The sequence below is a fragment of the Phoxinus phoxinus genome (genome assembly GCF_949152265.1).
Source record: "Phoxinus phoxinus genome assembly, chromosome: 2".
NCBI classification, from domain to species: domain Eukaryota; kingdom Metazoa; phylum Chordata; class Actinopteri; order Cypriniformes; family Leuciscidae; genus Phoxinus; species Phoxinus phoxinus.
Window position 1 is genome coordinate 8,899,499 of NC_136877.1, and position 27,712 is coordinate 8,927,210.

Sequence of the window (27,712 nt, forward strand, 5' to 3'; positions counted from 1 at the left end):
CAGAGGATGAGAAACAGGGTGGGAAAAGGTCATAAATCACTACATTTTAAAAGTTTTTTGTAAAAAAAAACTATAGTAATACTATATTTGCACCTAAGGGAACATAATAATGAAATAAAAAAAAACATGTCATGACCCCTTTAAAAATTCTTTGATTTAAAAAGGTCTGAGAAAGTCTGTTCTGCAGAACCTGGACCCAAAGGAGAGCCTTTCAGAAATGATAAATGCACCACTGTATTCCGTTTACTGGCTCTTTAAATAGTGATCTCCCAGGACCTTGAGTGAGAAGCATTGTAATATTTCGTGTTGCTGTTCAAATGGAAGTCACTGGAATCTAGCTGGAGGCTTTGGGTCTGCAGTGATCTGAGAACAAGAGCTGAAGAAACATTCGGGGTGTTAAGAGGGTGTTAATGTGCTAAAGTGCCATCTGTAGTCAATAATAAATGACTTGACCTCCAAACTTAAACTATGAAAAAAAAATATGAAAGCCAATACTGCAGATCCTGCTTCTTCAGGTTCTTATTTAATACCATATAATAAAACAAGGATCACAGTTCATAAATTATGCGCACAGCTTATTTATAGTCTCTTATTTGTACATTATAGTCTCTAAATAATTAATCCATGTTTACAGGATTGCCCATCACTCAAACAAAATATGTGCTGTAATATGCATATGTGTGTTATCATGCAGTGCACAGGTCAGATGGAGAGTGAGTCATTCTGTGATCAGATCAATTCAAAATTAATGGAGTTTATTTCCTGCGTCTGTGGCTCAGGAACTGGCCTAAAATGAGGTTGAGAATGCCAACTAGGATTTTCAAAATGAGGGAACCAATCCCAAATAAACAAGTGCAATTTGCTAGAAATGCTTATATGACAAGCATCACTATTATTATTGCTCAAACTGTACGGTACCAATTATGCTTCCACCCAAAACTGTTGCACATTTATGCTACAGACACGAATGATATTGTCACTTCATGGGTTCGAAGAGGAAGGATGATGAAGAAGATAAAACATTTTTTTTTATAAAAAATAAAAACGAAAGGTACAAATCCAACGAAACACTGTGCCTACACACAAACACCAGACTATCACAGGATACAGGTGTGATCTAATTCATGAATAACCATGGTAACAAACTAGTGGCGGGAAAGAAAAAAGGAAACTAAATAAATCACAATGAAAATGAAACCAAAGCCGAGAATAAACTGTTATAGAGATCTCATACCATGCAGCTTGTTTTTGTAATTTAATATATTATTAATATCTTAAGTTGTATTTAAGATGTATATATTAATATGACTAATGGTATGACTACCAACCTAAAATAAACTAAATTAAATCTGTACAAACCACAGAATTACAATTGGAAAACACATGCCTTGCCTTAAAGCATAATTTGTGCTGTTAAAAATGTGCAGAACATTCAAACATGAAAAATTTAATAACACTGCTATATATAGTAGTTAAAAGGTTAAGAACTCTGTCAGAGATGGACACATTGAAAAGCGGTCATACTCCTTTTATAGGAGAAAAAATAACATTATTTGCACATTAAACATTATAATGAACCACTTTATAATCCTCCACTCTTCTCTTTTTAACCGTATTGGGCATCAGCAGAGAAACAGTGTCCAGTCACAATGACTCATGGCTGCCTTTCACTGGCCATTACATCACGTGATTCAATAGGCTCATTAAACCCTGGAGTGGCATCTTCAGCATCGGTTACACAAGTTCTGCGATATAAAGTGAAAGCAGGCAATCAGTAGAATTACGACATATAGACACTTCAAGAGTCCAACTCGTGGCCTCTTAAGAAACCCACGTAAAATAGAAGGACACTTATTGACTTAATATGAAACAAAAAAGCACATATTAACATAATAAATGCAATGTAAACGCATTGTATAACAGGTGAAACTACAAAATATTTTGTCCAGTCTTAGTGAATGGTGTTTTGAAAATTGTGTACCTTTAGTGTAGTGTTTCTATAGTCTAATTTGCATATATAAAATGTTAATAAAAAAAAGTGACTAATATTTTCACAATCTGTAATCTTAAAACAACATAGGATCACTGACAAATACCTACACAATTCACTGCAGTTTCCAGCTGAAGTTGACACTAGTGGCAGTAAAACACCAACAACTTTTATTCCTTTTCATGCAGATTATTAGACTGGCTAAACCCAGCCTGATCTGCCGGCGATTTGATGTCGCACTGCAGATCAGGCTGGAAACCTGTACATTTATATATCCTGCTTCCTTTCCAAATTTGCGGGAACCAATCACAAACTGGCTGATCCACCTATTGGCGGGTTTAACCCAATGACGATAGAGAAGCGCACGGTCTGATTTACCCGTCTCTCGCACGACCGTCAATTCCATTCCATTTAACTTCTCGACGTTGCTCAATGGGTTCTTTAGTTTAACAAACAAATCGCTCGATGCCATTGCTTCTTCTGCAAACCGCTGATCAATGCTACATATCAAAACTTTGGTTAACACGTCGCTGATTGGTTGAAGGACTATCCAATTGCGTACAGAGTCATTTGAACTATCCCGTTGATCACGCCTCTTGTGCAGTAGAAAATACAGAGCACACTCCCCAGACCAATGTTCAATTTTAAAAAATTAAGCTTGGTCTGGTGATAGCCAGACTAGCAGATTATGATTATATCGGGTAAGATTATCAATTAATAAAGGCTTATGATTCTGCCTTTCCCTATACAGAGGTGGTTATGTGTACAGTATTTTCAATCGCGATATAGCATTAACCTTTAAGCGCCACTCACCGGACATTTAATTTCCGTACAACAACCAATGTAATAAAGCATTGCCTGTTCTGTTTCAGATAAAACGCTTTTAACATCACTCACTGGACATTTCACTTTGAAAGTGTAGCAAAACGTGTAAGAAGCAACGTAATATCGTTGAGCCTGGGTTGGCTTGAAAATAGAAATACAGATGAACTGTATTGCCAAAAGTATTGGGACATCCCTCCAAATCGTTGAATTCAGTTGTTCCAGTTACTTCCAAGTCCACAGGTGTATAAAATCAAGCAGACTGCACAAACATTTGTGAAAGAATGGGTCGCTCTCATGAGCTCAGTGAATTCAAGCATGGTAACGTGAGGTTGACACCTGTGCAATAAGTCCATTCATGAGATTCCTCATGACTAAATATTCCAAGTGTAGAGTTTGGTGGAGGGGGGATTATGGTGTGCGGTTGTTTTTCAGGGGTTGGGCTTGGCCCCTTAGTTCCAGTAAATGAACTCTTAATGCTTCAGCATACCAATACATTTTGGAAAACTTCATGCTCCCAACTTTGTGGGAACAGTTTGGGAATGGTCCCTTTCTGTTCCAACATGACTGCGCACCAGTGCACAAAGCAAGGTCCATAAAGACACGGATGAGCGAGTTTGGTGTGGAGGAACTTGACTGGCCTGCACAGAGTCTTGACCTCAACCCGATAGAACACCTTTGGGATGAATTAGAGCGGAGACTGCGAGCCAGGCCTTCTCGTCAAACATCAGTGCCTGACCTCACAAATGCGCTTCTAGGAAAGTGGTCAAAAATTCCCATAAACACACTCCTAAACATTGTGGAAAGTCTTCCCAGAGTTGAAGCTGTTATAGCTGCAAAGGGTGGACCAACTCCATATTAAACCCCATGGGTCAGGAATGGGATGTCAATAAGGTTCATGTGCATGTAAATGCAGCAGATGTCCCAAAACTTTTGGCTATATAGTGTATTTTTAAAGAAAATATCCAGTGTGTTCTATGCATCTGTCCACAGACCTCCAGGGAAACCCCTGACTCTAGATACATTTTTCTTGGTTTGGTCATCTCTCCAAAAAGTGAGACCTACTGTCTAATTCTCAACAGTGCCAAATTCTCTCCCTGGTTGAGCACAGTGATCGCTTGGCATAAAAACGTGTAATTGTTGGTGACTTAGGCTTTTAAATTGCCTAGAAGCTTCACCAAGTACAATTTGTCCTAGCATCACTCTGTCTTGGGGGCTTGAGGGGCCCAAAGGAAATGTGAACACTCCAAATGATAGTGAGAATATCGGTCTATTCTGCCTGTTCTAAGCAAAGAAACCAATGCTGATTGCATTGATGAAAGGCTTTTTGAATGTGCAGTGTCTCTTGGATTAAATGACGGAATCTCATTTAACATGAAAGACGTTTGATCTAAGTGGAGAATTTGGTTCCAGACCCAAGAAAAGATCATTATTTAAACTTGTAGGGTATTTCTGGGGGATAGAAAAATAATGGTATAGTTGTTAAATAAAACAATGAGGATACAAATATTCTCTTTGTCAGAGTATTTCTATCTACAGTTCATTACCGTAAACAACTGATAAATGATTAACCATTTAATCACAGAGAACAATACTTTTGTGATCAACCAATTTTGTGGAATATTCAACTTTTAACAGCCAGTTAATGTACAGTATATTGCATCATATTAAGCGAATGGCAACATCATTTGTTAGTAAAACAGCATCAGAGTCATTCATGTTTCTTTTCTTTAAATGACTCCATTCAGCGATCAGCCTCAATAACTAGAGGAATTCATCATGGAGTCGTGTAGTAAAAAATTCTCGTGCGCAACGTACTTCCGTCAGAATTGACAGTTTGTTAATGCGTTTCCTGCTGTTCGACACTTGACGTGTAATATCTCTCCACACTGCGCATCACAGGCTAAACGACTAATATGATTATTGCCATTATCTATTTTCCTAATGCCTTTTTTTTTGTTGCAACGTGATGATGTTTTTATAGCCCACTGCGAAACGCTGGTTTGGTTTTGCAGATCATCATGGGAGGCCTATTTTTCAATTCAAATAGCTTCCTACATTAAGCATGGAGCTGTGGGAGGTGCAGTTGAGCTCCATTGTGCACAGAGCAAAGCTGACTATGAATATCTCCTGAGACTGATGTTTTACCTCATGGATTAAAGGTTAGAGCTGAAACACTTCACACTGATAAGCATTTGAACAGAAAACACCTTGACACGGTCAAGAGCTTTATCAGCATGTAAAATGAAAATTGACTTGAGTGATGAGAGGACTTGCTGTCATTGAAGTAAAACTGAATCTCAAAATGAAGGAAATGGAATATATAGGGCCCTATAAAATCAGTTTTATATTTTCCTAAATTCAGTTTTCAATTTTTCTTCCAAATTCGGAGTTTATTTATTTATTTTTGTAATTAAACAGCTGTATAATCAACTGAATTCATAAAACTTCACAATTTAATCTTTTAAATTTGTATTCAAATGAAAATATAACAATTCCGTCTGCATTTTCTGCATCAGAGAAATCATAGGCCCCTATATATATAAGAAAAGTTTAAGAGAAAATATGTTACATTTAAAAGATTTGATTGGTTTTATTTGCCTCCAAGTGTTCAATGTCACTAAAGAGGTAGAAGACTCCGATATCCTTCAGCCACATTTATTCACGGGGCCTGGCAGTGTGAAAAAACATGACATCAATGCCAATGACATCATCACAGTCCTTTATTAGTGAATGTGACCAAATCCATGACTTGAGAGCACTGTGAGGTCAAAGGGAGAAATACTTTCAGCTATAACATGTCAGTTCACCCAGTTCAGTCCAACATCTGTGAAGCCAATTTAAATGTTCACTTATGCTTCCATCATACCAATTCTATAGTCATGTCTCTATAATTGGTGACGGAAGCATATTAACATTTTATTTGACTGAACTGACCAGCATGCGGTTTCTAGGGGCCAAATGCCTAGTTTAATAGAAGCATCTCACCTTGTCATCTGTTGTTTTATCATTTTGGCAAGTAAAAAATGTCTTTACTGAAATACCTCTCTCTGCCAAAGCAATATAAGAGCCGCTATTATCTGGGTAGCAATTAACACAGGATGAGCTTGTTTAGATGTGTTGCTTCCAGCTAAATATTAGCTGTTTTGAAGCTTTTTAACAAGTGTGCCATGCAGTCAAGTAAAAGAGCAATGGATCAAAACGACAAAAAACTTAAAAGTGACTATTTAAAATCGTAATTTTTTTCTTCTTCTTCCAGAGAGCATTAACACACATGTGTTATTATCACTGAGACAATGAAAGTGCAGTAATTGGAAAAAAGCAAGTAGAGTGTGTAATTAGTGAAGTAGATGCAGCTCAGCTTCGAGATGTATGAGACAATCAATGAGACCATTAATGCTGATAAAAGCATTCGCTTTATGCTCAGTAGATCTTGTTCATATTCACATTATAGTCAGATAAATCAGACACATTTTTTCTCTGTCACAATAACAGGATTGTACAATACTTTGAAATCGATGCAGGCTATAGGTCAATTTTTTCATAAAAACAAATGACAATAAAAATGCATTGTGAAATAAATAGATGTTATTTAGCATTAATAGATCTGTGGGTAGTGCTGCTGATGTAATTATTTTGTAAATAGTTAGGTTTCATTTGAAATTCCATTATGGAGATTAACTTGGACCCAGTTCAGTTATAATCAGTTTTTTTTTTTTTTTTTTTACTAACATAATTAAATTCACTGCAAATGAACACATGTCTGAGTATGCTGGGGGAATACACTGTAATAAGCTCCATAGCACATACTGTATGTTATCTCACACTATGGAAGTTGCAATGTGATATATAAAGTTGCAATTACGAGAAAAAGTCTCAAATACTCTAAGATATCAAGTCACATTGTGCAATACAAAGTCATAATTGAGAGAAACATTTTTACGATTATTAGAAGTCTCAATTACAGGATATAAAGTCACAGATTACCCTGAGATAAAGTCACACTGTGAGATATAAATTTGTTGTTATGAGACAAAGTCTCAATAACTCTACAAGATAGGTGACAGTCAAAATGTGAGGAAAGTCATAATTGGGAGAAAATGTTGCAATTACGAAGAATAAAGTCTCAGTTATGAGATATTAAGACATATTTTGAGATAAAAAGCTTCCTTGCCTCCTTTGTGGTGCAATTAGAGAATTGAGATTCAAGATGGCGGAGTTCAATCTGTTTGCTGGTCACGGGCTGGAGGACAGAGGAGCAAGGAAACAAGGAAGCATCAATTTGAGTATTGAGAAGCACCCAAGAAGTCTGCTTTGGGCCAATCATAAAAATTATTATAGAGATGACGCGGTTACTACACAATGTTTATGTAACCGGTTCTACTTGAGCTGCTCCGAGCTGGATACGTAACCTTGGTCTCTGCCGTGGAAGGCTGGCACTCTAATAAGGAGACTAAAGACCTCAGCTTCTAACGTCAGTCGCTAGAGCGCCTTGAGATCAGGGGAGTGAGGTTCACATGCACACCTCATACTGGCCTACGACGGTTACACTCACCCCCCTAAACCTCACTCCAATCCGGGTCACGGCACCAAATGTAACCACTTGGTCTCCGGCGAGGGAGACGGGTGCTCTAACAAGGAGGCTAAAGACCTCAGACTCTAACGTCAGTCACTCTCCGTTTACACGCACAGCTCTGCCTGGCCTATGACAGTTACATTTATAGTAAGTTTACCTTTTTAATAGTTTCTAAATGTGCACTAGATCGCCATATTTGACCGTTGCGCTGCATCTTGACGCTTTTCCAGCATGTTGCGCTCGAGAACCTCCCTTCTTTTCTATTCATCAGCGCTTCGATCCTGTAGTTGGATTCTAGTATGCAGATCTCTTGTTTTAAGAGAAAAAACATGTTCTGTGTGATCATCCCCTTACGCCTGTCACCCAGAAGAGAAAAAAAGTGTCAAATTTAACAGATAGTGTAACTAAAGCACTTCTCATGCGGGCTTGAAAACGGTGGGTTTGAAAATAATTTCCGATGACTGACATCACAGAATTTACCAGTATTTCGGTCATAACCACTTGAAGGCAAGCCTGCAACCTTAGCCGAAAATAGATGTGTAAAAAACAGTAAAATGCCAGAATGCCATTGCTTGTGTGAACAGTATATTTGTGTATTTAACAATAAAGTAATTCTAGTAATTTACGGTAATTTAATTGGATTACTGTGTGAAAGGGGCTATCGAGTCACATTGTGAGATATATAGATACACCGTGTAGAAAAAGTCATTATTTGGAGACGCAGGCGCAATTATGAGAAATAAAGTATTAATTACAAGATATAAAGTCATTTTGTAAGAAACAAAGTCATAATTGGGAGACATAAAATGAAAAACTCGCAATTGTGAGATAAAAAGTCAGAAATTGGCAAAAACGGGCTGAAACAGGCTTCCATTACACACAATGAGCTTTGTAGGAATTATCCTATAATTCCCATGTGGGAGTCTTTAGTTTGCTCTAATCTGGCTATAGGGCTGCAATACGATTACAGTTCATATGGAAATATACCAGAGATGACTGTTGTACAGACACAGCGGATCATATTGATTCCATATTGCAGTATTTTCATGGTCCTGTTCACAGTATAGCCTATGATGGTCATTCATTTGTAATTAACAGGGCTATTATGGTAGCCTATGGTAAAGCAACTAGTAGCCAGAAATTACTGCAAATTCAGGAACATTTAGGCCTCTGAGGCACAAGTTACTCACAGTTAAAAAGTCTCCTTGTCACCAGCATTGCTGTGTTTTACAACGGCTGCCCGGTTCCTTTGAGGATATTTCTTTGCTAATAAGAAATATGGGGGGGAGAGATTCTATTCCTGCAGTCTTTATGGTGCAGTGCATCTGTCATGGAGATCTATGGCTGTAATTCTAATTATTAAGCAGTCAAGCAAAGCTGTGAATTCCTTGCCAGCTAGTGTGGCTCCGTATAGTCACCATGAAGATGTATACCCCACAAACCACAGTGACCAAAGGTGGCGCGTCAATGTCAAAAATGTAATCAGCAATTTGGCCTCATGTAATGAGGTTTTGCGCATCGATCTCCGACCTCTGATGTCTTTGTTGGTGATGTATCTGCCCTTGTTTAAAAATCAGTGTGGATGCAGGTGCCGCTGTGTTCCCTTGTTCATTGAGTCTTGCTGTGAAGGTGTGGGGCTTAATTAAATCATCTAGTGGTGCTAAAGGAGGCTTGTTAACTTCACCCAAACATAATCCGACTTAAAGGTTTGCATAAAATAAGCCATTTTGTGGTAAATGAACAAGAGTAAAAACTGATACTCTTCGTGGCTGACAAGGAAATCAATTGTGAATTCACTGTAAAGCTAAAATCAGCACACAGGGGATATAAAAGACAAATAAAACCAATAAACGAAATTAGTATTTCAGTTTGGAGGTAAAGTCAATGCTCCAATCTCACTGCAGGAACATGCACTGGTTTTGTGAAAGTGTTTCAGCAGAAGACGACCATAAACCTTGAGTCTCTAATGCAGTGAGACTGACTATATTATTGGCATTACTTTGCATTTAAATTGAATCTGCAAATGATCATGTGCTCTATTTCAGATGGTCTATGGGGGGCTATATTATTTAATACTATGTCTTTTTTATTGATAAATCTGTATTAAGCATATATTTTATTGCAAAACTAAGGCCACTGGACATCTTAGGGATGCAGTTGTGCCCTGAACATCAGCTGACCTTGCCGAGGTGAGTCATTACTGTAAAATAAATGGCTTCCAGAGTCTCACAGAGTTCACATTTCTGACATCAATTGGATGTTTCAGCCGTTTCAGCTTCTTATTGTTTTTGAGATACTCATTTTCAGTGGACTGACAGTAGTTGAAATAGGGTACATTCTATGTAAGGGATAAATTACAGTCAGCTCGACATTACAGTCAGCTCAATTACAGTCAGCTCGACAAAATAATAATCAAGACCCTGACATGAAATATCCTGCTTATAGAATGCTAACCATACAATTAATATACTTACAATTTCATCCCTCAAACTACTGCATTTAGTCTTTCTTCACTTTCACAAAATCTCTGTTTCAATCATTTCCAAATTCTCACTGTAAATATGTCTTTAAACAATCTGCATTGTGAAAAGCACTATATAAATAAAGGTCTCTTGACTTGAATTCTGTAAAATGTTGCAATAACAACATTCATGGCATTCACAATACTGCATATCAGTGTGTATTGCAGCTCAAACTTTGACAAACTATAGAACAATACAATTTAGGTTCATTTTAGATAACTAAACCTAGATGTTTTTTTTTGAAAGATACACTATGTAACTTTTGGCCGTCTAGTGGTTAAGAAAACAAAACTGCATGAATTTTGCGGAAGAACATTGTTTTGGATGTGCTTCGGCTCTGCTTGACTGTGCGGATGAATATGGTTCTCCTACTGCTCAAAAAACATTCACCTAGGCTTAAGAGATATAATTTAGATGGAAAGAATCTCAAGCTGAAAAGCTGAAGACATAACTGTAACTTTACTAGGGATGCACCGAATCCAGGATTCGGTTTCGGATTCGGCCGAATACTGGGTTTTTTAAAGGGGTTCGGTTTCTGCCGAACCTTAGAATTATTTTCCACCAAACCGAACCCTAGGCTTGCAATACGCGCACTACGATGGTCGACGTCACGCTGCTGTTGATTACGGGAAAGTGTCAACGTAGTGTAACGCGTTGTGTCAGGAAGAAAAACAGGGATACCGGTAGCTCACAGCTAAAGTTATAGCAGAGGCCAGACAGACTCATGGAGGCGATTGGCATCTTACAACTCGCACTTTATTCCCCAATCGAACTCATGTAACTGTCTGTCACACGTTCTACCATCCACAGCGTTACTTAATAAAATAAGATAAAAATGAGCATCAAACAGAAATAACCCGCATACATGGGGTATCGATACTGCAGACAGTTCAACAGGGCGCGCGCAGCTCTTAAAGGGGCCACTCCTTATTACCACTCGTTACAGTAGGTGAACCGTTCGAATGTCGTCGGCTGTGAAAATGGAACTCATTAGCAGAAAAAGTGTTGTTTGGCAGTACTTTCAGTCTAAAGAAGGCAATTCAACTCGAGCTACATGTTCAATTTGCAATGACGATTTGTCTCGTGGTGGCAAGGACCCTAAACAATATACAACATCACCGCTGTTAAAATGCATAATGTTGCTTATTCTTTTTCTTTTTTTCTTTTTTTCCAGTTAAAATAAAATAAAATGAAAAATCCACTGCTGTGGACGTTGTTTACTTCATTGATGTGTTTATTGTGTTAAGTTAATGGACTGAGGATGAGAGTAGGATTCGGTATTCGGTTTTGGATTCGGCAGAATCTTAACCAGTGGATTTGGTATTCGGCCGAACCCCAAAAATCTGGATTCGGTGCATCCCTAAACTTTACCCATTAATACAGTAGACACGGTACTTCCTTGCATAAATTCCAGCACAGCGCTACAACAACCATAATGAAATGATCCTTCAGATAATGCTTTACAGTGAACTCTGTTCAATAAGATGCCTTACTCATCTGTCGAGTAATAAAAACAAGATCTCCGCATCGCTTTTACTGCATTTCAAATCCCTCAGTTCTCGCCATCCCCGAAAAGCCAAGTTAATGTTGATTCTTGTTTTATTATGAGCTCTTTTGTGTTCTCTCTATGCCAGAAGACTCTCCTCTGATCAGCGTTTTATTTTTAAAACGGGTGATTCCCCAGAGGTTTGAGCATGTTTATGTCAACCTTTCTCACTCATTGTGACAACTATGCCACTCCCACATCATATACACCATTTACGAATATGACGAGACACGCACGGGCAAGAGACACATGTACACAATTTCCCATGAAAAACATCTCGACAGGTCTAAAACATAAAGAATTATAACAGGCTTACCATAGCGAACTAGGGTAAGACAAACACACATTTTGGAAGAAGGATTGAGGATTATTTTTAACAAAAAAAGTTAGGGCAGAGAAAAGTAAGAAAAAAAAAGAGAGGGCAAAATAAAGAGCCATTACATTAAACAACACTGACTAACGAAAATCTAGTGTAAAATCCTTTCTGGATTAAATTGCGTTTGACACGGCTTGGAAATGTATTCATGGAAGCTGAATGTTCACCCTGAGAAGAGACAGAGGATACCTTTGAAAATAGATGAAAGTGAAATGAAAGTACAATAGAAACTGAAATATGCATAATACTTTCTTAAACAAAAAAACTCTTCAGAACACAGTTCTATTGATGAAGCAGGCAGCAAAATACATGTGCAACTATTATAGTTTATAATATCTGCTATTTCAGCACTGAATTAGGGGTGGGAGAAAAAAAACTAATGTATGCATCGTGATTTTCTCTTCAATGATTATGAGAATTTCATAATTGAGTTTATTTTTTAACCACAGATACAAGATTGAATGTGTGCTCTAGAAACAGCGCACACACGCACGCACACACACACAGGGGACTTTCCATAGACATATGTATATTCTATCCTCTAACACTAACCCTACTCCTAAACACACACACACTCCACAAAGGCATTGTTTATGCCATTTGAAATGAATTAGGCCTATATATTCAATACATGAAACTCACTTACTGACAGACTGTTTCTTTCAAATGCACGTGTGTTTTGTGAATCCGATCGGATCGTGAGGTGCCTAAAGATTCCCAGCCCAAGTTAGAGACCAGTGATTTGAAGAGTGTACCACACAGAGTTAAAGAAAAAAAAATGAGGGTGGGACTTGTCCATGGGGAATTGATTGGATGGTTCTGGTTTGCTATTGGTCGATCTCATGTGAGTAACAGGTTGTCCCGCCCACCGCCCTGAGAGCAGGATGGAAAGGGCAATTACAGGAACAAGAAACAGTAACAGAAATCGGATGACCTCAAAGAGATTGTCGCAAACCATTTTCCAATGCATGCGGCGGGCAGATGTGATAAATGAGACAAGTCTTATGGATGAGTAATAAAATGATTGAAAGAAATGAAAAGGACCAAGTGCGCACAGACATATAAAGTGCACTCAATTTATGAGCTGACTGAACACACCACCTCCATTGCAGACAGACCAGTGGCCTTGGCGTTCAGAAAGCCATTAAGCGCTGGGTAAAGGTTAAGAGTTTTTTCTTTCGGTTTAGTCTCCTGAATCCACCATCACAGAACAATCTCTGCACAAATGGACAGTAAAAGTGGTTAATCTATTCAATGTATGGATTCATATGAAGTCCAGAAAGCATGGGTGCTTCTAAAAATACCCTCTCCATTCTGCGGACTGAAGGGATTTTCATTTACAAACATTAGTGCAAATGAGAAAACTGATTACAGTAACTGAAGGGGCTGGAATGGAAGCGGCTGAAATGGGCTGACTGGAAGCTGCAGTCTGAATCAAATGGCAGAGAAACAATAAAGCTCTGGGCTCCCAAAGGTCTGGGGAAAGGCTCAGATGATTGCATTGTGGCCAAGACGGCAAGAATTTCTGAGATAAGCCTAAGAGCATGTACCATTCATTCTTAATGTTATTTGGCTGAGATAAAACCTGGAGGATATGGCAAGCAACACCACTGAAATCTGCTACCAATAACAAAATGGAAACATATCTTCTTCATACACATTTAACAAGATCACATTCTGTGTAAGAAACAGCTGTATTATTAAGACCTGCCTTACTTGTATTTGTGTTGCTGCACTATCTTTGACTTCAGATAGGTTGTCCAATGATGGGGTGTACAACCAGCCGAGGTATGGTCTTTATAGAGACGCCGCTGACACTCAATAGAGAGCTCATTTCTCATCGAGTTGAGAGCGCCTTGATCCCGCTAATCAAACCTGTGTAGTCCCAGTGAAAGTTGTTCTGATTGTTACACAAGTGGATCATGTTCAATTATGTTACAAACATGTTAAAAGATCTTGGAGCATAGGGGTCTCCTGCCTCTTTATTTTGGTGAACTTGTTTGTGCTTTGTTGTTGATAGGGAGTTAAAGGAGAACTCCGGTCAATTTTAACATTGAGCTAAATTTTTAGTAAATTTGGAGTGCTGTCAATACAGAGAACAATGACAAAAATCGGTGTTGCCTACACCGTGTTATCCTCTTTTTAAAATTTGCACCCTATTGACTTCAATGGGGCAAGTTTTAAACCTGCTTTTATTTCTCTTATCATCCTTAATGTGTCATTACAAGTGCCCAGCCATGTTGAGTGATTCCTTCAGAGTGAACACGAGTGAATATGACTGCAGTAGATGTGAAAGATATGAATAAAAATGATGTTATATCAGCCAGCGCACATACCTGTATTTAGTTCCTGTTTTCGGTCGAAGTCCAAAGTAGTCGATTGTCGAGTTCACGCGCGTGATCATAGTTAACTAAACCTATGCGCGTGAACACGACAATCGGCTACTTTGGACTTCGACCGAAAACAGGAACTAAATACAGGTATGTGCGCTGGCTGATATAACATCATTTTTATTCATATCTTTCACATCTACTGCAGTCATATTCACTCGTGTTCACTCTGAAGGAATCACTCAACATGGCTGGGCACTTGTAATGACACATTAAGGATGATAAGAGAAATAAACCCGGGGTGTAATACTTAGACATTGCTATGCCTGTATGAAAATAATTTGGAAAAGGTAAAGTTACTTCCACATGCTTAAAATAAGAGTTAAAAGGTTATTTAATTGCATCTTTCATAGTGTTCATTAACTCAAAAACCATACAGGAAGTACTGTACATAATAACAAGACTCATGAGAGGGTTTAAGGTAATCCTAGGCTGACATTATTACGACAACATCATCCTCTAATTATTCACTGTACATCCAATTAATTATGCAGGGTTTAATTAGGTTACGTTTAATGTCTATTTTGAAACAGCAATGTGGGTTACACGCATGCAAGTGAAAATAAACTGGGAAAATGGGCTCTGGGTGGCCAAGAAATCTTTTCTTACCCTTTTCAAATACAAATTTACATTTTTGCAGACCTATTTAAAGAATAACTTCACATACAACGTAAGTGACCACAGACTCAAAAAGGTCAATCAATCAATCAATGGAACAACATGACCGAATTTTAAGTTTTGAAACCTAAAGATTAAAAACATTTAAAGACAGTGTTATGCAGTCAGACATAACAGACCGATAACACTATAAGAACAACAAAAGTACAACACGTTTCAGACTCATCTCCTGTGGCTCTGGATTCAAAGGTCAGTGAACTCCGGCACAAGGGCCACAGGTTAAGGTCAGTGTGCTAGTGCTCACATCACTAGTGACTGATGCCATTTAGAGTGTGATACTAATGAGACACAGGCTGGAGGCCATAGGCTCTTACTCAAACTAGGCAAAACGTAACTGGACTCATTACCAACAGTTCATGTGGGAGTATACAAGCAGTGATGCTGTAAGAAAAAAAGGCATGTGATGGGATGGTCGGCTTGCAGCTGGGCGATTATAATCAGTAATTGCATAGAAGTGTACAGCAGTAGTAGGGGATGCAGAGATCACACAGCACATTGAGACAAATGATAAAAAATAAATAAAACAAAGCCTATGTTATTGCTTGGATCTAAAACCTTGTGAGCTGCCTATGGAGGATTTATATAGTACAGAACGCACACTACAGACACAGACAACTTCCATGATAAAAAAAAAATGCTTAAACCAGTCAACCAGCCAAGCCAAAATGGTATTTTTACTGGTTTTAAGCTAGCCAGCTTAAATCAGCTAAAACCAGCAAACAATTTTAGGCTGCTTTAAGATGTTTTTTTTTTTTCTTCTTCTTCCAGACGGGTTAATTATGATGCCTTGTTGAGAAACATTTATTTGAAATAAACTAATATTATTATATATAATATTGAGATTAAACAACTGGAGTCACATGGATTACTTCAATGATATCTTCACTACCTTTCTGGGGCTTGAAAGTGGTAGTCGCGTAGCTGTCAATGAAAGGACAAAGCTCTCAGATTTCCTTAAAAAGATCTTCATTTGCCGAGGATGAACGGAATTAATAATTTAAGACAGAAATTAAATTGAGTGAACTAAACCTTTAAGTCTAGTTTACTAAAATATAAAATATGTTTTTTTTACAGTGCAGGCCATCTTTAGCAACATTTATATTTTATAATTAACACACATTTCTGTAGGACAAAGAATCAATGTCGTGGTGCCAGAAGAGACGTCTCTCTCACAAGGGCAGTAAGACACACTCCATTATAATTGCCACGATGACCTGAGAAACCACCAGTGACTTTACTCTTCAGGTCTAAATTAAATTGTAAGGAGTAGAAAGTAAAAAACAACAACAACGACAACAACGACTTTTCCCCAATGAAGACAGAAGACAGCAGGAAAGTCGAAGAGTCTCTGAATAAATGAATTATACCAATGAGATTGCATTTGGTTTTCATCCAGCTTCTTCCTCCAAGCATTCTGGAACAATGTTTGTGAGCCATTGATCGAGGAAGATTATTTTCTATATTGTGGAAGTGAGAAAGGGTGTAATGAGAATATGATATGGCGAAGATGCCCTACTTCCTCTACATTGTCTGGGAGACAGATATCGAGCGGCTGGAATTTAGAGCCTGAGGTTCATTTAAAGTGTCTGCTGAGTTTAAAAGCAAAGACACGATTACTGTTTCATTGAAATGTGCTGTGTGGTTTCAGTGATGACAGACAATTTGACAAGTGATTGCCAGCTAACCACAGACGATAAATTAAACCTTCAGAGAACAGAAACTAGCGTATATATTAAATATATACTTAGTCATACAGGTGTGTTATTTTCATCAAAGAATGATTCTGTTCACTTTAAATGTAAAAATGAAATCAAATATATCTTTATATTAACTCTTTAAGGGATAGTTCTGTTAAAAAATAAATAAATTCTGTCATCATTTACTCACCACCATGTTGTTCCAAACCTGTATGACTGTCTTACTTCTGTTGAACATAAAAAGATATTCTGAAAAAAATGTTTCAGTGTTTTTTTTCTCTCTCTCTCTCTCTCCATACAATGAAAGTCAGTGGGCTCCAATGTTGTTTGGACCCCGACATCATTCAAAATATTTTGGGAACTACCATTTTCATGCATGTTCAGGATCTTCCTGTTGTAATGTTAAGTTTTTCTTAACGGTGCACTAATATTACTATGAATGAGAGAACCACGCAATAGAGGCACTTTCCCACCGGAATATGCCCGCCTCAGCTGAACTGAGTGGCAGAAGAGCTGCTGCGTGACTGGATTTAATAGGGGAAACTGTGAAAATGCGAGTAAAACAAACGATTATCAGTTTAAACTAAGGCCTCATCCACACTACTGCGTTTTAGTTTAGAAACGGAGAATTAAAACGAATACGATCTCCGTCCACACCAGCGTTTTAGCTGCGTATAGAATTAATCTCCGTCCACATTAAAACGACTGAAAACGCGGATCACGTGACCATTCACCAACATTGGGCATGCGCGTGCCGGTGTAAACAGTCGCATGTAGGCCGTGATAGCATTGTAAAATGCAGAATTTACTTGCACAACAGCTGCTAGCAAAGACATCAAAGTCAGTAACGCTTGTAATTCGTTATCCATGTTGCAGTCACTAACATTACGTAGTCCAGGCTGTTTTTGTATGTTTTCTTCCGGGGACGGGTCATCTGATGGGTGGCTGACGAATCAGGGAAGGATACGCCATGACTGATGACCCCTAATCATAGAGCCGAGCGTGAGCCTCTGCGTCATCGTTTCTAAAGTCCTCCGTTTTGACCCGTCTTCACTAAAATGCCATCCGGAGATTCAAAACGCAAAACGGGGTCGGCAGCGTTTCTAAACTTCTCCGTTTTAGGTCTTCGTTTTTGCCGTTTTAGTCTGGATGGGAGCTGCAAATGTAGCAAAAGGTCTCCATTTCTAAACGAAAACACATTAGTGTGGATGGGGTCTAAAGGTTGGACTTGATATAGTGTTCCTTACAACTTTCCAAAGATCCAGCGATCCATGGATACTGACGTCCAGCCAGGAATCGTTTTTCCTGACATTTATATGTGCCTGATTTCGACGCCAGGGAAATACATAAAGCAAATTTGCCTGTGAACGCTTTATATAAATACAATATAGGTAGGTCTAAATCCATGTGATCACTTATATCAATGTTATATATATCGTATCGTCCAGCCTTAAAACTTGTATCGTTTTTTGTCAGTGTTCATTTAAAAACGTCCAATTATGCAGAATATACGATGGTAAATATTTAATTAAGGAGTTGTCAATACAATATATTACAATACAATATATAGGTATATGATTTTACCCCTAAATTCAGCATATTGACACAAAATGATAAGTGCAAATCCTCATTTTGCTGTCTTTAGTCCAGTTGTTTCTATGAATTGCAGCAATCCATTTGCTTCTCTGTTCTGCAGCTTTCGGCAGTCTGTAAAAAATACCTCAGATTTCTTGTCAAATCTAGTTGTACAGTCAATCGCAAAGTTCTTTCCCATTTTAGATGCGTTTTGTATGTTTTTCACAGCATTCACACTGAAAACAAATGCTGCCGCTCAGTCTTTTTGCCTCTTAGTTGGCGTAACCGCAGTCACTACGGCCGACGATGACGTCATGCACATACCTTCTATATGGTGGAATAAGCTCCGCCTTCTAAATAAAAGAGCCAATTGGCGATTGGTAAAGTCATCACATCACTGCAGCTGGCGTTAGAAGCTCCGGCTGCTATAGAAACAGTCAGTGTTCTGAGACGCACGCTTGAGGGCGAGTAAATGAGAGAATTATCATTTGGAGTGAACTATTTCCCACTTTTTTTAATGGATATGCATGCTCAGATCACAAACATATACTAATAACTGCACCACTATCCAAGCTAAGCTATTCCTTCAGCAGCTCAGCTGTGAGTCTTGTCTATCAAACTGAAGTGATAGGGCATATTAAGCCACAATGAGCTGGCATCTTGGATTAAATATTCAGTGTTTGGTCAAGGATTATGTGGGCTCCGGGAACGGCATCTCAGAGGACAGCTGGAACATGACCTGGTAATAGATGTCGAGAAACCAAAGAGACGAAACCTACACGACTCATGTCGCAGAGATTGTCTAAATAAACACACCAGACTGACATGACTACAGGCTCAGCCTTCGCGCAGTACGATACCGTTCCCTTACGTGAAGACGCACAGTTTTGCAAGTAAACAGACAAAAATAAATGGAAGCTAGAAATTGTTTAATTGCGAATTTTGACCGGTAAGAGCATCTGATACTCTCTCATACTCAAATAGAGAGCATAATGTCAACGAGTTAAAGGATTTTGGCCTTGTGAGACCTCCGCAAATTGCATTGACAAATCTAATCAAATCACTTGAAATCTATAACCATCTACTTTGCTGCATGCTAAAAATGTCCGTGCACCTGAGAGGCTTGCGTGAGAAATAAAACGTGATAAAGCAGAAGAGAAAGTTCTCCAGATGCTCTCAGGCAAGATTAGAAATATGAAGGCCATTTTTGTCTCTTTTTCCTCAAAGACAAAAAGCAGACGTTGTTCCAGATCCCGTGCCAAGTATTTCAACCGGTTCCCCTAAAAATGGATGATACATTGCAGAGGTGGACGCGTGTGACAGCAGAAAGCAATAAACTGGGGGGGAAACAAAAAGGCAAATGTCATTTGTTCACAAGAGAGAGATTTCGAGCGTTTAGGCGGTAAGAGCGAGGCCACAATGTGACAAATAGATGGACACAGCCCTCCGGCTCCATGTAGCTTGAAAATCAGCCATTCAATTCACAGTCTTCAGGGTCCAAAAAGCCTGAAGAAATATGCAGCTCGCACTGTCCTTTCTGTGGGACATTTGAACATTACGGTACAAAATGTAATAGGTTGTTCAAAGTCATTTACTGCAATGAAATAGCAAGAGGTGTTATACTGCTGGTGAGATAAAACAAGGATTTCATTTTCTTTATGATCTTTAATCAAGACAATGGACTATAATGAAAGGAGAAGACATTTTTAAAGACACTACACGGTAAAATAAAATAAAATGGCAACTACATATTTTCCAGTTCACTGGATCTTTGAGTCACAAATACTGAGAAATATGAATTACTAGAAACTACATAAAAGCCCATGTTAGACCAACGGATTTCCCCAAATGTTGTCCTAGTCAAACACAGTTGTCTGAACAAACAATATTGCTAAAATGTTGAGGGTTTGTGAGTTCATAGCATACATTGCAGCATGATTAAATTATGCAGTTACTGTCATAGATTTATTGTTTGCTGACTTTTTTGTTGTTGCTTTGTCATCATTGTTAGTTATGTATTGTGTCTGTAGTCTTACGTAGCCACACCTTCAGACTGTTGGCAGAAAGCAACCAATCATAGTTCGTTTTGTTCAGCGTCATGTTTAACGGCGTTAGAATTCACCCATTCACATGACGACTTTGAAACTCCGGAAGTGTTTCCAATTTTGTGTCTGTAGTCCGTGACTTCTGAGGCTGAGACTAAGGTCTATGTACAACCTTTTAAAACATTATTCCATATATCTTTGCTTTGCAAGGTGAATACACCTTCAGAAACAAAGATAGCATAAATCACTTTGCATATTAAGTGTCAAATATATGGCTACCAAAATGATATAAATAATTTAATGTATTAGTTTGCTGAACAAGAAATATGTAGTTGCCTCGATTAATTTATGGCTGAATGAGGCCTTTTGCATACAGTGAATGAATACATTTAAATTGACAAACAAAGTTGTGTGATAATTTAAGAAAATAGTTGAGAGAACCTAAAAATCTGAATGCATCAAGTTGCGTTCTTTTTTCAATAATGCCTTCTTTACGGTGAAGGAAATAAAAACTTTTATTTTAGCTTTTATTCTGTTAGCTTTCACGTCATTAAAAAGAAGAAAGACCTTTGTCCCACCCCAACTTCCTGTTTCAACAGTAAATATTGAAGATATTAAATCAGCAAAGATAAAGTTTTTATTATTATTATTATTATTTATAGCCTAATAAATAATACAATATAAAAAATAACGGACTAAGAATTGCAGAATAAGATGATATCTCCAAGGACACAGATTTCCAGTGTCCCTCTGCCGTATTCTACCTACGTCAGATCCCATTAGAATCAGGCCCAGGTCAGACTTCATGGACTGATTCTTTCAGGTCATCGATCAATCCTGATCACTTGAGCAACAGATATTGACATTCAGTGTTTGTGCATTGCCTTCTAAAGCTCTATTCGCACGGGATAAGTATCACCTGGTGACCTCTAGTCATTTGTAATAATTGCGGAGGTTGTCTGTGATCTTAATCCCGTGTGAATCGGCCATGTTTGTAATTTGTAAAGTAAAAATTCCCCAGCAAATTCCATACCATATTTTGCCAAACACAGAGGTCCTGTGATAATATTAGTGCCGTGCGAATCGGCATCTCTGTGATTTGGCGGGGTCGTATATCATTTTTTCTAGGTTTTTGTTTAGTGTGCGCTTTTTTATCCATCTTTCGCGAAGAATGGAGGCTGCGTTGGAGTGTTTTGATAGTATTTTGGGTGCATGGTCATTTTTAAAATCACACATGGTCCCCAGATAATACTAATCCAGTTCAAATAAGGCTTAAGACAAATAGTGTTTGCCTTCACAAGGGTGGTTGAAATATAAGCGTGAATATATTAAAATTACATTTGGCTCCTTAGAAAAGTACAAAATAATCAGTTTTTGGCATTCAACCAAAATAATTTCCTTTGCTAATGGTCATATTCAAATTTCTTGTGACATAAAAAGTACCACTTCTCAATTATGTCATATTGTAACCGAATTTAAACCTGTTCCAAATCCAAAACCTTTTTTTATTATTTATTATTTTAAGTGTAAACAGAGAAAAGAAAGACTAACAGAAACAAGAACACTGTTCTACAACCATGTTTGGATGGATTGTCTTACTGTGTCAGCCAAATCAATACAGCACGGTAACATGGATTTCAAGTGAAGGCAGAAAGACGAGAAAGTCTCCAGCAACTTAGAGTCAGAAAAGCTGTCAGTCTGTCAGATGATCAATATTAAAAGTCATTTTTTGTGACTCAGCATAATATCTGACATTGGGCTCGTTCCAAGAACACATCATTTCCAGCACGTTTGATATATCCTGGTAATCATCACAAAACAGCTGACATCTGGATTAATTATTTTTTCATGCTTTTGACCCTTAATTCAATTAAATCACTATTTGGCAAATGTTAAGCATTGTTAATAAAGAGAGCAGTATATCTATAGCTATACAGTGGAATAGTGTGCAACACCAGACAAATATGATATAATACTGTTCATAATGATGGAGCAGATTGAATGAGCACGCATTCAATGCAAAAATACTGGGAGCATGAATTTCTGTGTGAACTGATCATAATTTTATTTTTTTTATATGAGCATACTTTTTTTATTGAGTTTTATTCTTAAAGCTGCCGTCGGCAAGTCTGGCAGATTGAGTGGACTAAGACAACATTTTTAATGTTTACAACTCTCATGCCCCTCCCCCACTACCAACGAGCACCCGCCCATCGTCAGTGCGTGTGTACCTGATTTTCTGTGAACGCGTCCGTCTCTTCAGCATCGATCAACACCATAGACTCGGAGGTAGGCTGCCCTGGCTTATCTATCCATAGATAGCAATAACCGAGGAATTGAAAGCTTGTTATTAGATTTTCTCTCTGCCATCACGCTTCGTACAATCTTCAGGCGTGTCGTGTGCATGTGATATTGTAACGTCCGCGTCTGCGCGAGGGAGGGGGATCTGTGATTTGTGCACGACCTGTGATTGACAGTCAGATCTCACACCCCCCAGCGCTGATTAGACCCGATGATCCGGGAGCGGTGGATTTTTGCAAAACAAAATAACACGCTCCAGGTGGAGTTAGAAGCTCGGGTTTTTTTCTAAAACCACATTATTTATGTTGTTCTATCGGATTATAGTGTCAATTTCACTGAATTTGATCAAAACAATGTTGCCGACGGCAGCTTTAAAACAAGAAAAATTATTGGCCAAAAGAGTAAGAAGAATTAACTTAATTCAAGATATTTGCTCTGAAATCGTAATGTCTTTTTTTGAGTCATCAGTTACTCTCCCTTGTGTTTTTCTAATGCTGTATGCCCTTCTTTCTTTTTTTTAGACCACAAAAGGAGAATTAAAAAAAGTCCCACTCACACTCGTCCATATAATGGTAGTGAATAGCATCCAGCATCAAGCTTTTTTTTTTTAAATCCGCAAAAGTATTAGAATGATCCCGTGTGACGTGTCATATATTCTGAGTGTTCTGGGGGTATACTATAGGGTTTGGTGAAAAACAAACCAAAATTTGACAAAAATCCTGACCTTGGCCATAGTTCTTTGTGAGAAATCAACAACAAAAAAACAACAACCATGAAATATAATGCCTAGAAATCCCCAAAAAGTGTCCTTGTATTTCTACACCAAGTTAAATATCTCTGGACCGGAACTCTGATTGAAAAATGTGATAATAGGATAACTTCTTGTTACGACAAACACAACGGATATATTCACCTAAGAGAAGAAAGTTCATGGATTGTATTCCACTTGGCGTCATCTTCGCATATCCGTGCACAGAAGACCAATGGCCAAGGAAGATTGGTCAATTTTGGTTTGCTTTTTATCAACCCTATCGTAGGGCTTGGTGATAAACGATATCATATTGAGATCCCTATAAAATCACAAATGCAGGAAAGTTTCTTCAAGCGTCTTGGAAACGTTGCTGCATTTCCGTCTCAGTTTATTCATGTAATCTGAGGTGAGATCAGATCTCCGTGTGGAGCATGCCGGCTGTTGTCAGACTCCTTGTGCATACAGAAAATCCACTGGATTATTACAATTAAAGGCAAAATGAATGTTTGGAAATGTAAAATGTAAACTGCTATTTCTGAAACAGTACAGGAAAATATATAACTTGCTTAAAAGCATTTCTTTGGGGCGGAAATACTAAAGTGCCTAAGATGTGTGCACAGTAATGTATGTTGAGAGCATTTCCTTCCCCATTAATGTAGGTAAATTAATATTGTGATAATATTTTTGGCCATATCGCCCAGCCTGACACTATCCTATACCCCCAGAAAACGTAGAATATACGACATGTGTTGCATGTCGTATATACTTTTGCAAGCTGATACTTTTGCGTCTTTTTCAAATAGTGTGATGCTGGTCACTATTCACTGCCATTATATAGACGAGTGTGAGCGGGAACAAAAAAAAAAAAAATTCTCTCTCTATATATATATATATATATAAATAATTCTCCTTTTGTGGTCCGAAAAGTAAAGAAGGCAATACGGCATTAGACCAACACCAGGGTAAATGATTACTTCATTTTCATTTTAGGGTGACCTATCCCTTTAAGTATTTTTGCTTAGTAAATAGCATATATCTTTATAGGAAAAGAAAATGCGAAGAAAATAGTCTATATTATTTTAAAGGAACACAGATTTTTCAGATTATGATCAACGGCATCTAAATGAACTGTTTGACTAATATAATATAACTAAGTAAGTACTCAAAAAGGACAGCCTGTCACAAACACAGAAGACATGCCTTCTATCAACACATGACCCTAATCAACAAGATTCAATGAGGGAAAGTTTTTCTTTCGCTGTCAGTGATTATGATCAAACACTACATCAGTCCCGCCTACAGAAATCTACTTAAACCAGTCCGCCAACAGTAGCCGAGTCTTCACTGCAGGTCTCTTTATCTTTCAAAAGGGTCACGGATTATGCACACAACACATTCTAATGCATCGTATTCATAAAAAAATAAGACCAGCAAAAGCAATGCATGCCAAGCTTTGCCATCCGTGGTCTTTGTTGTCAAACGCACCCACACATTCAGACACACGTTCACATGCTGCAGAGATGCACAGGATCCTCACAAACACAACAGATGCACGATAATCAATAAACATGAAATAAAGTAAACAAACTTGTCAAATCAGATAAATCCCATGACTTCTTGCTTGGATTAGCTACAAAACTTCCTCACACTGAGGTGGTGAATTAACATAAAGAGTGCAAAGAGAAAAACTATTAGACCATTCATTCTCTCTGTAACAAACATTTTGTAATAATGAATCCTTGAGGTTATTTCTTCAAAATATTTCAAATTAAATATGTTTTAGCATTTTTTCATTATATATATATATATATATATATTGTGAAAACACCATCATGACAAATGAAACCGTTTAACAAGGTCAGCATACTCCCTACATGCATTTTGTTTTGATGCATTGCTGATTTCCTGAAACAAGCCTATTCATTTCAGAAATATGGCTCACTGCCCAAATTATCTCCACACAATTTGACATTATTTGTAGACACACTGGGAAAACTACAGGAGGATACTCAAGGACAACATGACTAAATTTGCTGCAATCCACGAAGAAGAGCCCATCTCTCCTTGAAACAGCTGACACATCAATTTATATTTGGCAAATGATGGGGAAAATTTGTTTGCCTCTTCCTAATTGCCAGTAGACTGGGATTAATTGACATGATTAAGGAGATTAAGAAGGAGAAGATAGATAGATAGATGGATATTATCAAAGGTCAAAACCCGGTTAAGAGATTGTTTGAGCTGCACAACCTCAACTTCTACATCAATACTGTATATAATGCTAGATTGCACCAAAGTATTTTATACGCCATTGCAAATCCAACAAAGAACAAACCTGCTTTTTACAAGATAAACTTCGGAAGAGGAGGAAATTGCCGATTTTACCTGCATTGAGTGTGCCAGTAATAAGTCTGAAGAGGTACTGAGCAAACTTCAGAATCTCCCTCTTGCATCTCTTCCTGCAGCTGCTCATGCTGAGGTTTCGCTCTCTTCCCGCTGGTTAATCCTCAAAAGGTTTGTAGACAGAGGAAAACTTCCTCCCCGTGGCTGCGCTCCTGCCCGAACCTGCTCAGCTCGTGCGTCTGCGAGAGTCGGCTCATACGGAGCTGCGCGAGGGGGGTCACTCACTGCCGTTGGGTCATAAATATTTCCTCTGGAGCGCTCGTGTGTCCCAGAGGTGCTGAGCGCTCCCTTCTAAGCGGTCTCCTCTCTTTAGCAGTTCACACTCTTTCAGTCACACACACACACATTTGTAGTAGAGTGGCTGCTTGTGTGTCTCAGCACCATCTGTGGCTGTTTCAACCTCCACGACCGCTTCTGGGAAGGCGGTGCCAGCGTGGCCTCGGAGCGAAAGCACAAGAGAGAGAGAGAGCGATGAGGAGGAGGGGCAGGAGAGGTGAAAAAAGAGAAGGAATCAGCATTGACAGGCGATTATGGGACTGTCGTGTTGCCAGTTACAATGTTACAACACTTCAGAGGAACACTGGATGAGGCATCTCTGAGTGTCACGGTATTGAGAGCGAAGGATTTTTTTAAAAAGTGGAAGAAATGGAGAAAGGGAGGGACGGCGAGGTTAAAGATAAGAGAGACTGTGGAGACAGCCTGCTCTTGCCTGAGAGAAAGTGAATAGGACGGAGATATGGGGAAGGAAGATAAAGGTGCAAGAAAGCAAGTGAAAAGAGATCCGGACAGAAAGACAAAGGGACTGAGGTGTGAAAAGCAATGTGAAGCAAAGCAACAGACAGACTGAAGGCAATATAAAGAAACGCAGAGAGAGAGAGGTTAAAACTGATGGGAAACACCTTGACATTTTCGAACGGCAGGTGTTCAGATGGTAGAAATAAAGGTGGAGTTCATCGGGTCAGTCCTGATGACTCACGGCCCGAGGTACTTATTTTTACAAAGCCACATCAAAAGACTGGGACTCGTCCATGAAAACAGCTCTAGGTGACATTTTACTCCAAAATAAAAGTACAAAAATAAGGTTGTTATAGACCTTACGTAGCTCCGCCTCTTTTCAAAGCTGCGCTCGTCGTGTTCTGTCTTTTGGTTTGTATTTCCACAGCATGAAGGGAAGATCTTACGGATGTTTGAATGAGCCGATCATTTTAAAGACTTCCTGGTCAACTGGCATTTGTTATGACATCCGCTTCAAACATTACAATGCTCATGGTAACTTTCGTTAACTCTACAATGAGTAAGTCCACTTCACCAGCTAATTACTCTTCGACAGCGATGCCATAGAACTATACAGAGTTACCGCAAAAACGGAATTTCAAAGACAAAATTCTAAAGATGGCTGCGCAGTTGCTTCTCTGGCACATAAGGTATATGGTTATTTTATTATTATTGTTTAAAGCTGGATACATGAAAGGCAGTACAACAAACATTGCAGTGATGTAGTAACAGTATATAGTTAAGGAACACGCCGGCATTTTGGGACTTTAGCTTATTCACTGTATCCCTCAGAGTTAGATAAGTCCATACACTAGGGTTGCCACCTTTAGTGTGGCAAAATAAGGGACACCCATTCCTCTCCACCCCAACCCATAGAGCTTTTCGACTTTTTCCAATTTCAAACATCTGTTTTTTAATATCATCTGTAGTTTGCCACTTTGCAACTTTTTGTGTGTTTTACGTTGTTTCTGATTTTGAGGATGAATTTTGTCAATCTTCTAAACAGGGTCCGACCTCGATGTAATTTGATTCTAATCATAATGTAACATTATTGAAAAACTGATTTTTGTCAGTACAAAAAATGCTCAACTTTGACAAAGCCATTTTTATTGTTATAATTGTGATTTCATAATATGTAGATATGAATCCAACTAAAAACTAGTGAAAATATGTATTTTAGTCAAATAGCAAATTGTGTAGCTCTGCAGCCATCTAAAGTGATAATTTCTTTACTTTAAAAACGGCATTTTCCAAAAGATGGGCAAA

General features: G+C 38.3%; 1 protein-coding gene across 3 annotated transcripts in view; it reads right to left on the bottom strand.

The window, feature by feature from the left end:
* Window positions 1-27,712, bottom strand: part of kcnip4a (potassium voltage-gated channel interacting protein 4a) — a 221,404-nt gene that overhangs the window by 121,674 nt on the left and 72,018 nt on the right. The window contains exon 1 of one of the 3 annotated variants that reach the window (XM_079597623.1): window positions 25,655-25,965. The exons of the other annotated variants lie outside the window; for them this stretch is intronic. Coding sequence (XP_079453749.1) covers window positions 25,655-25,742 — 88 coding nt within the window. The 5' untranslated portion in view covers window positions 25,743-25,965. Of the gene's footprint in view, window positions 1-25,654; window positions 25,966-27,712 lie in introns of those variants that run through there. 3 annotated transcript variants of the gene reach the window in all.